At 41.6% G+C, this 14,660-nt stretch overlaps 2 protein-coding genes across 6 annotated transcripts in view; one reads left to right on the plus strand and one right to left on the minus strand.

Moving 5' to 3' along the window:
- Window positions 1-1,682: 1,682 nt before the first annotated feature.
- On the minus strand, window positions 1,683-5,914 carry Tstd3 (thiosulfate sulfurtransferase like domain containing 3). Its single transcript, XM_038347839.2, has 4 exons — window positions 5,768-5,914; window positions 3,505-3,678; window positions 3,253-3,412; window positions 1,683-2,523 (listed from the first exon to the last, which is right to left on the minus strand). The coding sequence occupies exons 1-4, from the start codon at window positions 5,835-5,837 to the stop codon at window positions 2,451-2,453; spliced, it is 477 nt and encodes a 158-aa protein (XP_038203767.1). The 5' UTR covers window positions 5,838-5,914; the 3' UTR covers window positions 1,683-2,450.
- A 4,592-nt stretch (window positions 5,915-10,506) lies between these two features.
- Window positions 10,507-14,660, plus strand: part of Usp45 (ubiquitin specific peptidase 45) — a 58,509-nt gene continuing 54,355 nt past the window's right edge. For 3 of the 5 annotated variants that reach the window (XM_038347890.1, XM_038347894.1, XM_038347893.1), the window contains exons 1-2: window positions 10,507-10,546; window positions 14,048-14,157. In XM_038347890.1, the coding sequence (XP_038203818.1) occupies window positions 14,058-14,157 (100 nt within the window). In that variant the 5' untranslated portion in view covers window positions 10,507-10,546; window positions 14,048-14,057. Of the gene's footprint in view, window positions 10,547-11,845; window positions 11,866-14,047; window positions 14,158-14,660 lie in introns of those variants that run through there. The other 2 variants (XM_038347891.1, XM_038347892.1) reach the window with 2 other exon arrangements.

Here is a 14,660-nt window from a genome sequence, read left to right on the forward strand (position 1 = left end):
CTGAAAACTCACTCTGTAGGCCAGGCTGGCTTAGAACTCACAGAGATCCACCTGCCTCTGCCTCCTGAGTGCTGGGATTAAAGGCATGCGCCACCACTACCCAGTTTACTTTAATTTTTTATAGTTATGTTAATCCTTGTGACAGAGAGTCCACTATATAAGTCCCCTATGGTTCTGTTCCTAATCTCTTCTTTTTTTTTCTCTGGGGCGGGGTTTCATATAGCTCAAGCTTGCCTTGAACTCACTGTGTACCTGAGGACCTTTAACTTCTAATCCCCCTGCCTCCACCGTCCAAGTGCTGGGATTACAAGCATATGCTAACATACCCAGTTCTTTATTTTTCAATCATAGGATCCTATTTATTGATGGTGGTACATACCTTGAATCCCAGCATTTGGGAAGCAGAGGTAGGTAATCTCTATGAGTTGAAGACCAGCCTGATCTACATATTGAGTTCCAGACCATGCTAAAGAGTAAGACCCTCTCTCAAAACAAAAACAAAAGATCCTGCTCACTGCTGCACCTAACCACTTGTGATAAAAGTCTGAAACATTCTATGTGAAAACTTTAGAGAGTCTTTGGTTCTGGTTCAGCCAACCACACACTGTGTCCTATAGGCTAAATCTGGTTTGTCACCTCCTCTGTGGCCTGGCCTTGAAGTAAGAATGTCTGCTCTATTTTTAAATAGTTGAAAGGATATTTGGTGACGCATGAACATAACATTAAAACTTTGGTGTCCATAAGGAATTTTACTGGAATACATTTCTATATATTCATCTCTCATAGGATCAGGAAGACACCTGAATTTGGGATTTAGTTGATCAGAGTTCATGAGGGTACTGCTTATTTGCACCCACTAGTTGTAACTAAAAGCCTGGCACTTTTATCCAGGCTCCTGTGAGTTGATGGACCCAGTACTACCATGCAGGCTCATCCTCTAAAGCTCACCATCCACCTTGAGATCATAGATCTTCATAAACCTTCAGTAATGCTTTTAGTATTACTGAATGCTTCAGTAATAACTTTAAATAGACTGACCTGTGCGTGCATGCATGTGCGTGGGCGTGTGTGCGCACGTGAGTTTATATGTGTTGCAGCACTTCTGGTCCTAGTAGGAAGAACAATCAACAAACCAGAAGGACATTGTAAAAATAGTTCAACTGTTTGTATTTCTAGGTTTCTCAGTGTCTTTCCATCTTATTTTAGAGAGCTTTGCTAGGTAGGTCCTTCATGATCTAAAACACTACATGAATGTGGGTAAAAAAAATGGGTCAGGGACAGGCTCTAGAAACTACAGGGAAACCCTGTCTCGAAAAAAAAAAAAAAAAAAAAAAAAAAAAAAAAAAAAAGAAACAAAAAATGGGTCAGAAGAAGCCAGTAGGAAGATACAAATTTATAGACTGGAAAGATGGCTCAGGAGTTAAGAGCACTGGCTGCTCTTCCAGAGGTTCTGAGTTCAATTCCTAGCAACCATATGGTGGCTTGCAACCATCTGAATTGGATCTGGTGCCTTCTTCTGGCAGGGAGTGATGCATGCAGACAGAACACTGCATACATAACAAATAAATAAATCTTAAAAAAAAAGAAAACAAAAGTTTACTTTGCTACTATTATGCCAGCTCACTAACAAACGTATAATTTAACATTCTAAAGACATACATGCACGCTAGAAGGAATCAAAATGGTATAAATATTTGTTTTTAATTAGTTTTCAAATTGAGGTATATTTTTTGTAAAGCCATGTCTTTGTGTTTGCTTTGATGGGTTTTGACGGGCATACTCCTGACATTTCAGTCATACCATAGAAAATCGCTACTATCCTACAAAATTTCCTGACCTCTTCCAGGTTAGTTTGCCTTCCACAGTCATAACCCATGCAACTTTTTAGCTTCACATTGACCTTAAATTTTAAAATTAGTTACATTGTTTCTATTCTGGCCACACGTTGTCCTGAGTGTTCAGATGCTGTGAATGTGTTTTCCTGTTCCGAGTTTACTTCTCTGGACCCCAGATCCTTTTCTTTGCTTTTCTTTTGTAGCAGAGTATCAAATTCATAGCCTGCCCTCAAATTTACAGCAATCTTCCTGTCTCAGTCTACCAAGTATTGGAACTACAAGTATGGGCCTAAAACCGATGCTTAGTTATTGTTTAAGATGGGGACTGCTTGTTAACACGCATGCTTATAGCATGACTGCACATGATTAGGTAATACAAGCTACCTGATCCTTTGGAATACCAAATAAACTGTAGAATCTGTATATTTCGATGGCAATTGATATTATCTCAGTTCTCAGTAGAGTCTGAAAGTGTTCAGGGGAGCTGTGTCTTCAGTTCACAGAGCAGGAAAACAGTTGCCAAGCATATCCTTGGTGCCAAGACTGCAGATTTCTTTTGCTTCATCCACTATCCTTGGATGTATGAACACAGGACAGAGTTTCTTGTTCCAGAACTCAATTTTCTTGTTTCTTCTCGGAAATTTCATAGGTTACCCATTCTTTCCATCCTCCAGCATAGTGTTGAACACTGAAAACATACAAAATGGGGTTATATTTCATAGCAGAAGACTGGGAGGAACTTTGCAATAGCGACTCACCTTACTATCTAGTGCTATACTGCTTTTCAAAATCGTTGGTTTTTAGTAGGTGGGAAAGACACATGCCCTTGGTCTCTACACTGCCTTTATTAACATTTGGTTTGTTGTTGTTGTTTTACCCCTGCGGTAGTAGGGATTAAATCCAGGGATTTGGGCATGTGAGGAACATGGTTTACTACTGAATTCTATTATCAGCTCCAAGACACCCTTTTTTTTTCTGAAACAAATATCATGTAGCTCTGATTGACTTAGAATTTTTGTTACATATGTGTATTGGTGTTTTGTCTGCCTATCTGTCTGTACACCACATGCATGCCTAGTGCCCAAAGAGGACAGACGAGGGCATCAGATATCTTGGAACTGGAATTACAGACCACTGTGAGGTGCCATGTGGGTACTAGGAGTCAAACCTGGATCCTCTGGAATTGCAGACAGTGCTCTTAACCACTGAGAGCTCTCTCCAGCTCTGCCCCCTCTCCAAGAGACTCTTAAGTAGACTAACAGATGTTTATTTTTATTTTTGTTAAGCCAGGGGTTGCATCCGGGGCTTTTCACATCCTAGGCAATTATACTGCTGCTGGGCAATAGCCCCAGCATCCCAAATGTCTGTATAGTATTGCAATCCGGTGCTCAGTCTAGTTTCTCCTTCATTCACCCACCTGTTAAAGCCCAGTGATATTGCTGTATCCATAGCCTTCTTACTTCTCACTCCAGCAAAACAAGAAAACACTAGACTGTCGGATTTGGATGGCTTCACTTCATGGTACTTCTCTTTGAAATCCCTTGAGTTCATCTGTAGCGCTTCACCTACCTCATCCACTGGAAGGAAGTGGTAACACGTTTAATTAAGTTTTGGATATAATCACCTATTAAGCATATGAATGGATCTGTTTAAAACGCACAGCACTTACATGGTATGTTGACTGATCCAGGTATTTTTCCATGCTCAAGAACTTCCCACGTATCTCTAACATCAATTAACATAATGTTTTTGGAGTTCAACAGGTCTTTTAGTTCTCTATACGTGACACCCTTAGGAAGAGCAGAGCAAAATCGTTGGCTGCTTCCCCATATTGACTTCAAACCTATAAAAAAATTTCAGACTTTAGTGACATTGGTATTAACAGCTATAAGTAGGTTATAGTTAGATGACATAACTGAGTTCACCTTTTTGTATATTATATATACATACACACACAGACACACACAGACACACACAGACACACACAGACACACACACATATATATATGAATATGTATATCCCTTCTCAAGCCATGAGCCAAAATAAACCCTTTCTGAATTTGCTTTTGTCTGGTATTATGTTACAGCATTGAGAAAACTAATGAATATATGCTGTTGGATTTAAATAATATTAATGTATACACAGTGCAATTAATAATTATTCCTGTTTTCATAATTATACCATACTGCTCCTTCTGAAAGAAATACCTCTCCCTTCATTTTTACAGGGAGCATTTACTCTCCTTTCATATCTATTTAATATTTCTTTTTTTTTTTTTTTTTGGTTTTTCGAGACAGGGTTTCTCTGTGGCTTTGGAGCCTGTCCTGGAACTAGCTCTTATAGACCAGGCTGGTCTCGAACTCACAGAGATCCGCCTGCCTCTGCCTCACGAGTGCTGGGATTAAAGGCGTGCGCCACCACCGCCCGGCTATTTAATATTTCTTGTCACTTCCCTTTAACAATTCTGCTTCTAATCCATTCTACTAAAATACCTGTTGTGTGCACAGGGTAGATTACACAGTGATTATCAAATAATTTTATAATAAAATTTGGGACTTAAATTTTTTTTACAAGTGACTGGTTAGTAAACTGTAGTACATTCCCACTATGGGAAAATATGCAGGTTTTAAAAGCTAAATACCTATGTGAGTCAAAATATAGAAGTATATACATAATACACCATATAATACGAACTTTTATCTGTGGATAACCATAGAAAAACTTAAAAGAGCCATTATCATCCATATCTGAGGAGTGGGATTGAGTATTTAAAGGAGATCTGTGGCTCTGCTATTCTTTTGTTTGCTTTATTTTAGTGAGAATATAACTATGCACTATTTGTGTACTTTTTAAAATACGGAAAGTGCGAGGCAGTGATGGCACCTACCTTTAATCCCAGCACTCAGGAGGCAAGAAGCAGGTGGGTCTCTGTGAGTTTGAGGCCAGTCTGGTCTACAAAGAGAGTTCCAGGACAAACTCCAAAACTACAGAGAAAAACCCTGTCTCGAAAACAAGCAAAATGAATACACAAAGGCTCCTCCTCTAGCAGGGTGCTCAAGTCAGGATTCACTCTGGATTGGGCTGTGTACTTGTATCTGTCTCCATCTCGCTCATTCCATTCACAATGGTGAACTCCTTAGGGAGATAATTCCCTGCAGGAGGCCTGGCAGATTTGATTACCTACTTTTGCTACAGAAACATGAATGGTAACAGTTTGCACAGAAAAGTCCATCTTCAGCAACAAAAGAGCAAGGGAGGCTAGCTTTCTGGGCCCATAAACCTGCTTCTTTGGAAGAAAATGTTACTTTAAAGAAGAGACGGTTTAAAATAATAAAATAAAATAAAAAGGGTGTGGAAGAGTGTTGGGAAGGACTGAAGCCCTGGATTGAGTTTTAGACCCGGCTGGGTCAGTAGCGATATTCACTTCTGCCTTCTTCCAAATTTACAGAATTAATGGGAGAGGGAGTAGTTTCCTAGTTCTAACCCCCACCCCCGCTCTCAGTGTGTGTGTGTGTGTGTGTGTGTGTGTGTGTGTGTCTGGTTCATGAAAAGATGAGCTCTATCCCCTGGTGGGTCGGGTCACAATGGTAAGTTAAAAGGATGGGTTTATAATTAAGCCTTTCCGGAGCCTTCTTGCTGGCTCCTTTCAGTGGCGAAGTGACCTTCATCACTCAAATTTGCATAATTAATTTTCATTATAAATAACCTTGGTGCCATGCTTGCTCTGCCGCTGCGTTCATCAGCGCATCTCCGGACATGGAATCCGGAGGATCAAAAGGAGCAAAAACTGCACTACATACCTACGTGCCAAGAGTAGATAGTGGGCTTCACTTATATTAACTGGAAGTCTAAAGACGAGCGCACGCTCAATGTCATCCCCTCCCTGGCACTCGACATCAGGTGGGTTTTGTTTCTCAGGGATCAAGCTCACCGCTAAGCGCAGCCTCCACCGATCCTAGCGCCGCCCTGCGTGAGGTCCCAAGCACCCGCCTGGCCAACATCACCGTGGGCAATCTGGGACCCCGGGTGCTGCTGACCACTTCCTCCTCCTCCTTCCTGGCTTCTCACCACGGGCGCTGTCCAGGCTCTTGAGCGCCCCGCAGACAGCACCGACAGAACCGGGTACTGCCACACCGTGAATATTGTACTTTATCCCGAAGATGGTCTTTGGCAGTTTTATAGTGTTAGCTTCTTACTGCTACATTGACAAATCGCCATATGTTTACTGACTTAAATCAGCAGAAATTGATTATTTACAATTTTGAAGTTACCATACTTAAAGGAAATCAATGTATCCAAAAATATGTGTATTTTTTTGAAAACACCAGGGAAGCTTTTATTTTAATTTACTTTTACCTGTTTTCGTGTCTTCTCGTGCTGACTCATCCCTTGGCTCCTGGTCTTTATCCATCCTCAGAGCCAGTATCTAAGGACCTTTACATCTCTCTGGCTGACTCTAGCATCTGCTGTAAGTCCTTTCATTTGCCCTCCTCTCTTCTTCCTCTAAGGACCCTTACATTCAGACCACTGAAATAATCCACGCCAGTGTCCCCACTTCCAGAGAGTTAACACGGGATAATATCTGCAAAGTCTCTTTTACCAGGTGTGGCAGTTTGAATAAGAATGGCCCCCCATAGGATCATATATTTAAATGCTTAGGGAGTGGCATTAGGCAATGTTGCCTTGTTGCAAGAAATGTGTCATGGGGGTGGGCCTTGAGGTTTCATATGCTTACACCAGGCCAAGTGTGTCTCTCTCTTCCTGCTGCCTGCAGATCTGATGGAGAACCCTCATCTCCTTCTCCAGAACCATGCCTGCCTGCACACCACCATGCTTCCTGCCATGATTGTAAAGGACTAAACCTGAATTGAAAGCCAGCCCTGATTAAATGTTTTCCTTTAATAGAATTGCCATGGTCATGGTGTCTCTCCACAGCAATAGCACTGACTAAGATACCAGGTAAGGTAACACATTACAGGTTCCAGGAATTAGAACTCGGGGCATATTTGGGTTGGGTGGGCTAGGACATTTTTTCCCCACATAAAACTTCTTGTTTTACCTTAACTTTCTCCTCAGTTTAGTTCTCCAAACATCATGAAAGCTGCATTGAACTGGAATTTATTCAGTTAGAAATTAACATATTGCCGGGTGGTGGTGGCACACGCCTTTAATCCCAGCACTCGGGAGGCAGAGGAGGCAGGCGGATCTCTGAGCCTTGTCTACAAGAGCTAGTTCCAGGACAGGCTCTAGAAACTACAGGGAAACCCTGTCTCGAAAAACCAAAAAAAAAAAAAAAAGAAATTAACATATTAACTCAAACTGATATTAAATTGTATGCCCAAGGAATTATTTCATAAATACACATTTTGAGATCAGTACATTTTCTTTTTTTCTTTTTTGTCTTTGTCTTTGTATTTGTTTTGTTTTGTTTTTTGAAACAGGGTGGCTTTGTGTCCATGGCTGTCCTGGACCTCGCTCTGTAGACCAGGCTGGCCTCAAACTCACAGAGATCCGTGTGCCTCTGCCTCCCAAGAACTGGTATTAAAGCATGCTCCTCCATTGCCTGTCTAAAATCATCATCCCATTTTCAATAATTTAGTACTTTTTATTGTGTGTTAGGTGTGTGTGTAGTTGTCTGTATATGTATGTGGTGTATGCACTAGTTAGGGTAGGTTATGTGTATGGAGGGAGAGGTTAATGCTAGGTGTCTTTCTTCAATCATTACACCATTATTTTTTGAGACAATGTATCTCACTGAACCTGAAGATGACCAGTTTCGGGGGTGGGAGACTAGAGAATGGTTTAGTGGTTAAGAGTACTTGTTGCTCTCTCAGAGAGCCTCGGTTCAATTCCCAACATCCATCTGGTGGTTTATAACAATCTATAACTCCAGTTCCAGGAGATCCAATGACCTCTTCTAATCTCTGAGTGTAAGTACATGGTGCACAGACATACATGCAAGAAAACACTCATATGTGTAAATTAAATAAATAAATTTTTTTTTTTTTTTTAAAAAAGATGAATGGTTAGGCTAGGCTGACCGGCCCCTGAGCTTTAGATCAGACTGTCTCTGAACTCCCAACGGAGCACTGGAGTTATAGGCACATTGTGCTTTTCTAGATGGTTCTGAGATTCTGAACGCAAGTCCTTATGCTGTGTAGCAAGCACTCCGCCAACTGAGTCATCTCCTTAGATCCAGTAATTCAATAATTCATAAACCACATCAGATCCTACACCGGTGACATCATCTGCTACTAGGTGTTTCCTAATCACTTAGAGTTTAAGCTCTTAAATTTCGGGTTTGAGGGGGTTGCATGTGTGTGTGTGTGTGTGTGTGAAGAGCACATACATGCCACAGCATGTATGTTGGAGGTCAAAAGACAACTTTGTGGAGTCAGTTCTACCTTGAAACATTTATATGGGTTCTGGGGATCGAACCCAGGTTTGTCATGCTTAGTGACAGGCACCCTTACCTGCTAGGCCATCTTGCCAGCCCTCTGTAATATACATCACATGTGTGATGGTTAGCTTTAATTGTCAACTTACTGCAACTTAGAATCATCTGGGAAAAGTCTCAGTGTTGGATTGCTTACATTGGGTTGGTTAGTTGGTATATCTTTGGGGAACTACCTTAATTACAGTAATTGATATAGGAAGATCCAGACCACTGTGAGTGGCACCAATCCCTAGACAGGGGGCTCTGAATTGTTTGAAGAGTAGAGAAATGGAAGGGCTAAAGAGATGAGTGAGCAGGGAACAAGGAGTAGAGTTCAGTTCCTAGCATCTATGTTGAGATTCAATGGCCTTTTCTGACTTTGCAGACACACCTAGACACTTGGCACTCACTCTCAAACATACATACACATACATAAAATAAATGCTCCATTATTTAAAAGTGGAAAAAAATCAAGCTGTACACAAACAAATGAGCATCCATGTGTTCATTTCTCTCTGCTTGTGACTTGGTATTTTATTAGAAATAAGTTCAGGGTCCCAAAGAAAGAGACCACCTTTCCAACCTTACTCTTGAAAAAGAGGGCATTCTTGGAAAATTGAACAAAGACAGGAAGTGCCCTTGGTTTTTATTCAACTTTGAATGGGGATTGCAGTCTCTGGAGATTAAACTAAATGCATATCCGTTAGATGGCAAGGTTGCTGAATGAAATGGGGGTAGTAAAGAAACCAAACTAGCTACTCCAGGGTGAAAAGGGAAAAGGTTTTTTTCCAAACTGCAAGGCTGTCTCCTAGGAAAGCAAGGAAAAGAGATAGGGGAAAGATTTCCAGGGAATAGGATGCTTGTGAGCTGGGGTGGGGCTTGTGATCTGGGACAGGGCTTGTGAGCAGAGACTGAGGGAGCCAAGAGGCTAGCATTGACCTTGACAAGTTAATAGGTACCTTTGCCATCTGTTAATTGAAGAGCCACTTGTTCCTCTTGCCAGAGATGAGAATGTCTCCCCTTTTTAGCAAACAAGCACTTTCTTCAAGCCGCTGAGGGAATGATGGCTTTTGTCTAAACACCAGATGTGGAAAAAGCAATTTCTTGGCGGATCAGACAGTAGCCATGGGACTTCATTAATTGTAAGAGAAATTTTAATATTCAGTGATTAATTGCAGAGTTCTTAAATTTCTTTTTATTAAGAAGAGAATCTAAATTTTCATGTTTAAATTCAGCCCTTCTCTGTCTAACTGTAAAGTGAGTCTTAAAATATGATATTTTAAAAAGGTCCTATTCTAATGCAATTTAGTTGCAGATACTTGAGATTTGCTCTTACCTTTTCATCTTCCATTTCAAATTCAACATTAACATATGAAACTTTGTATTTATACAGACAATTTTGACTTGGAAATTATATCACAACGCAAACTGTTTTTCCCCATGCAACATTTTTTTTTTTTTTCATCCTGAAAGAGAATCTCCTAAAAGGTAATTATGCCTCCCCACACCTAGCACTTTGACCTGCATATTTGTATTCCATTGTATTTGTCCAATGCACGGTTTCTATAAACACAATGTAAACGAATAGCTAGCCCTTCCGGCAAGTTTTCCCATAGAAATGGATTAGAATTTTTAAGTTAACCAGCAGTCAGCTTTTGGCTCTTAGTTACAATCTTTTAACTTCTAACCCATCACCTTGTCCACTAGGCCACAACTTGTCCTTTGTGAAAGAATGAGACTTCTGGGACCCATCAACCAGTGCTTGCAACAAAATAATTTCAAACCAACTATTTTTACTCAAAAGCAAAGTGTACATCGCTGTTACAGATGATTGGACTCTGAAGAATTAAGGGCGTGATGCACTGTCTCGTTCAGGAGAGAGAACCACATGAAAAAAAAATTTCATGTACAGTGAATGTCGGATTTAATTCTTTCGAGTTCCCAGAACGGTGATGAGACACTGGAGGCCGTCCCAGACGGTGCTCAGCGAGACAGGCCTGAAGGACCAGAACAGCTCACCGAAGCCAGAACCTGAACCTAGGCCTGTGGCTGGCATTGTACCAGCCGGCTGCAGGGAGTCACCCCTTCATTACACCTACACCTACTCTGGTTCGCTCAGACCTCCTCGCGGCGGTTAGGACAACCGGGATCAGAGCCTAGACTCAAAGACCCGCCCCTGGCTCCACCCAGGACGCCAGGCCCCGCCTTCTCCGGGTTGCCTGTCGCGCAGGCGCAGAAGCTCCTGTGTGTGGAAGCTGCGGCCCGGCGGGCGGGGTGAGTCGGGGCCCAGGCTTTGGGGTCACTGCAATCCTTGTGTCTTCGCTGTTTTTGCTTGAGCGGCGAGGCTTCCTTCTAGGTGGACCAGCCTAGGAAAGGAGGTTTCCAGCGTGCCCTCGCGTCCACATTCGCAGGGGCGCCGGGCGGCTGCGGGGCCGAGTCTTGGTGGCTGCGGGAAGAGCCGGGGTCGGGGAGGGAGCCAGGCCAAATTCAGTCTTCTTGCTGATGCGGGATCTCTTGTCCCCTCGCATTCCACTCTGCTAACTTGGAGTGCATCAGTGGCCTGAGGAAGAGAGCCTAACTATGGCTTTCTGGCAACACCGAATATTAGGTTAGGGTCGTTCCTACCTGAGTCCACTTCTGGCTTCCTGACTTCTGCAAGTCACGTTACCTCCATCCAATTTCAAGTGTCAAATGAGGATGATGATAGTGATGATAAGAGTAGTTGGGAGAAGGTTCTTGAGTGTTTTGAGCCCGGGTATCTAAAAGGAAGATGTTTACGTTTCCTCTTCTCATGCTGGAGAATAGCAGCCCAAAACTTAAAGAACAGTATTTGGACATGGGTTGCTAGTTGAAAAGCAAAATATTAAATATGCTAGCTGTACATCCTGTGTTAGACAAAATGCAGGTGCCAAGTATTGTTTAAGTTAAAAACTGAAGCTGATGGTTCGGCCAGTAAAGGCTTTGACTGCCAAGCTTGGTGGTTCAGTCTCCCAGGACCCACGTGGTGAGAGATCTTCAGGGCAAAGCGAAACACATGAACACATGTACGCGTGTACATCCTTACACACAAAATACATAAATAAATAGATTTTTGAAAAAGCTGTAGCATTTGATGTTTAGAAAACGGCACGAAGTAACAAAATAGCCAGAACATATTTTATGATGAAGAGTTAACAATCAGGCCTGAGGCTTCTGTCCTATGTCCGGTCTCCCTGCAACCATGGCAACCTTGTTTGGCACCTGGAAACCTGGAGTTTGGGAGTGTTCTAATGTAGCAGCAAATTTTCTATGCCTAACGTTATATTTTATGCCAAAATTACCAATTACCATAGAGATCCCAGGCTTCTGTTATCTAATGGGTTCGTTCCCCTGAGCTCAGATTTATAGCTGCTTATTCCTTGTGAGGAGGAGAGGGAGAGAGCTTGTGGAAGTTATTGTAAAGCCCCCCTGTCCATTCTAATTACGTGTATGTCCATTCAGATGCTCTCTGAAATGTCCATGAGTACAACTTATAACCATGTGCTGACACCTTTGAATCCTTCTGCTGGCACCTTAGTTCCACAGTTTTGATAATGGAAAATTAATGGATACAGGTTTGTAAATTTAAAGATAGAAAGAGCAGATTTGCCATCTCATTGTGGGGAGGTAGAGAGTGGGCCATTCAGGAGATTGAAAAGGGTTGTACCGAGAGGTGTGGTGGATAAGGGTCGGCCCAGTATGCTGCATGAGAAAATGACGACTTCGTGTTCATCTAGAATTGACTTCTGCTAAAGTGGGTGATGGTAGTGTTGCTTGCCTGAAGTTCAATGTGACCATGTGATTTTTTTTCTTTAAATGCAGAAAAATATCCACTTAGGGCATTTATTGAAGATTCTTTTTTAAAAATTGTTTTTATTGAGCTGTACATTTTTGTTTGCTCCATGTGATTTTCTTTAGTCTGCCAATATGAGTTTCAGGCAAGGCTTTAAGAATCAGCTCTGTGTTAGAATCTTTCCCCGTTACCCTGTTGTGCTGCAGGAAGCCTTTGCTGAGATGTGTTAATAAGACACCTGCATGTACCACCCTCCACACATATTCTTTTTTAAAAAGTCGGAAAAGAGCTAGTTCCAGGACAGGCTCCAAAGCCGCAGAGAAACCCTGTCTCGAAAAACAAAACAAACAAACAAACAAAAAAAAGTCATATAAGAAAGCAGTATTAAAAAAGAATAAAGAACTGTAACATAAGAAGTACGAATAATGATTAAATCTTCATCCAGAAACCCCTTGTAGAATGCACTTGAATCAGAAAGGGAAATTAGAATATGTTAGGATAAAAGACATTAGGAAAACTTTTCCTACATATGATAGTGGTGTCATGTAGGAGACTTCTTTATTTTAAAACACTATGTTTAAGTATTTAAAGATGACTTTTCATTATTTCTACAATTTATTTTCAGATATTTATCAAAAATAATCACACACACACACACACACACACACACACATTGTGTTGGAGATACATCACAGTGCTTAAGAGAATGTATTACTCATGAGGAAGACCAGAGCTTGGTTTCCAGCACCCACACTGGGCAGCTCACAATTGCCTGTAACTCCCTGCAGGGGATCCAATGCCTTTTGCCCTTTGCAGACCCCTGCATCAACATGCACATACCCACAGGCATACTCATTCTTTAACAATTTTTAAATTGTATGTTTCTACTCGGGTGTGGTGGTACACACCCTTAATCCTAGTACCTTGGAGGCTGAGGCAGGAGGATCTCTGAGTTCAGTGCCAGCCGGGTCTACAGAGTTGAATTCTAGGACAGCCAAAGCTACACAGAGAAATCTTGTCTTGAAAAACAAAACAGCAACAACAAAAATTGTATGTCTCTATTGTTGATATTTAGATAAAACAAATATCGTAAAACGGTAATACATGTATAATCTAGACACTGTGTGAGAATTCATTATATGATTATTTTAACTTTTTTAGTTTAAAAAATTTTTCATAATGAGAACTTGGAGAGAAAATATGGCATCTGAAAAGTAGGAATTAATTTTTCTGTCAATAGTCCACTAGGTAGTGCAGCCACTGGGGCTCCTGACTACTAGGTTTACAGTTTCCCTCCCTAGCCCGCTCTTCCAGCTGCCACTGTCAGCAGAGATGACGGGGTGAGGAAAGAGGCCATTATAAGAAGCTCTACGTATTTCCTTGATGAAACATTCCCTCTGACACGTCATGTATACAGGAATGTGGGGGCTAGTCTTTGTTCAGGGGAAAATATTACTGTCCACTGAGTGTCTTAACAACAAACATTAGTTAGTGCTGAAGGCTAGCAAGCCCAAGGTGCTGGCAGATCTGGTCTATTCTTGGTACAGCAAGGGTAGTGTAGGCTTCAATTTTAAAGAGATCTATTTATCTTTCCTTTCTTCTTGCTACCTCACATAAATGCAAGGTTCACTCTCTCACCTACTCTTGTTCAGGCTCATCTCCGAGTACTGTCACATTGTGGATGATTTCAGCAGAGGGATTTTGAGTAGTTGGAATGTGTGATTTATGTATTGGCCTTTTTGTAGGTGTTGCAGTCCTGGGACTGGGGCCCGGTGTTTCATGCATGCTCTACTAATGAGCTGTACTCTCAGGCCTCTGTATTAGTTTACAGATTTATTTAACCTGATTTGTTTCCCTTATTTTTTTTTCTCTGTTGATTTATAGACCGGTCGAGTTTGAATATGCATTAAATACATGCAAATTTAATTTTAAAAATTATTGTTATGTTTCTTTAAACTTTTCAGTAGATAACAGATGCGGGTAAAAGATCCATCAAAAGACTTACCTGAGAAAGGCAAAAGGAATAAACGACCATTGCTACCTCATGACGAAGATTCTTCAGATGACATTGCTGGTAAATTGTGACCTCTGGTGTCTCAGAGAGAGGATGGGGCTCTTTAGTAGATGCTTCAGTTCTTTATTTTCACCGTTTTCTGCATAAACCTGACAGCCAGCTTGTCTGCTTCCCCCCACAAAACCATTGCTGGCATTCTTACTGGGATTTTAAGTTAAAGTATATTCAAATTGTTGTATTCTTCTTTGTCTTTTCTCAGGACTCGTTAAAATTAAGTCTCTAAACTACCAGAGATGGACGTGGTGAAACTTGTTTAACTGTAGGACTCACTTGGCCCGCCCTCCCCTCACTCTCTTCTTCTCCCTTCTTTCTCCTTCCTTTCCTTTCCTTTTTATGGTGATGTGGTTGAAATTGGGCCACATTCCTAGTTCCCCAGGATCTGCACGTGTTAGCTGAGTACTCTAGCACTAAGCCACATGCTTTCTTGCACATCCTGCCCCCTATTCACTCTTAGAGGGTAAGGCTTCCCATGGGGAGTCAACAGAGTCTGGCAGGACCAAGCC

This window comes from Arvicola amphibius, chromosome 11, assembly GCF_903992535.2.
Source record: "Arvicola amphibius chromosome 11, mArvAmp1.2, whole genome shotgun sequence".
NCBI classification, from domain to species: Eukaryota; Metazoa; Chordata; class Mammalia; order Rodentia; family Cricetidae; genus Arvicola; species Arvicola amphibius.

What these genes read in the sequence shown, in the direction of transcription:
- Tstd3 (XM_038347839.2), bottom strand. Translation starts at nt 5,837, where the DNA reads ATGTTGGCCAGGCGGGTGCTTGGGACCTCACGCAGGGCGGCGCTAGGA. An exon ending in GGTGGAGGCTGCGCTTAGCG is followed by an intron (nt 3,679 to 5,767) that starts GTGAGCTTGATC and finishes ATTTTTTTATAG; the next exon opens with GTTTGAAGTCAATATGGGGA. An exon ending in ATATCACTGGGCTTTAACAG is followed by an intron (nt 2,524 to 3,252) that starts GTGGGTGAATGA and finishes GTATGTTTTCAG; the next exon opens with TGTTCAACACTATGCTGGAG.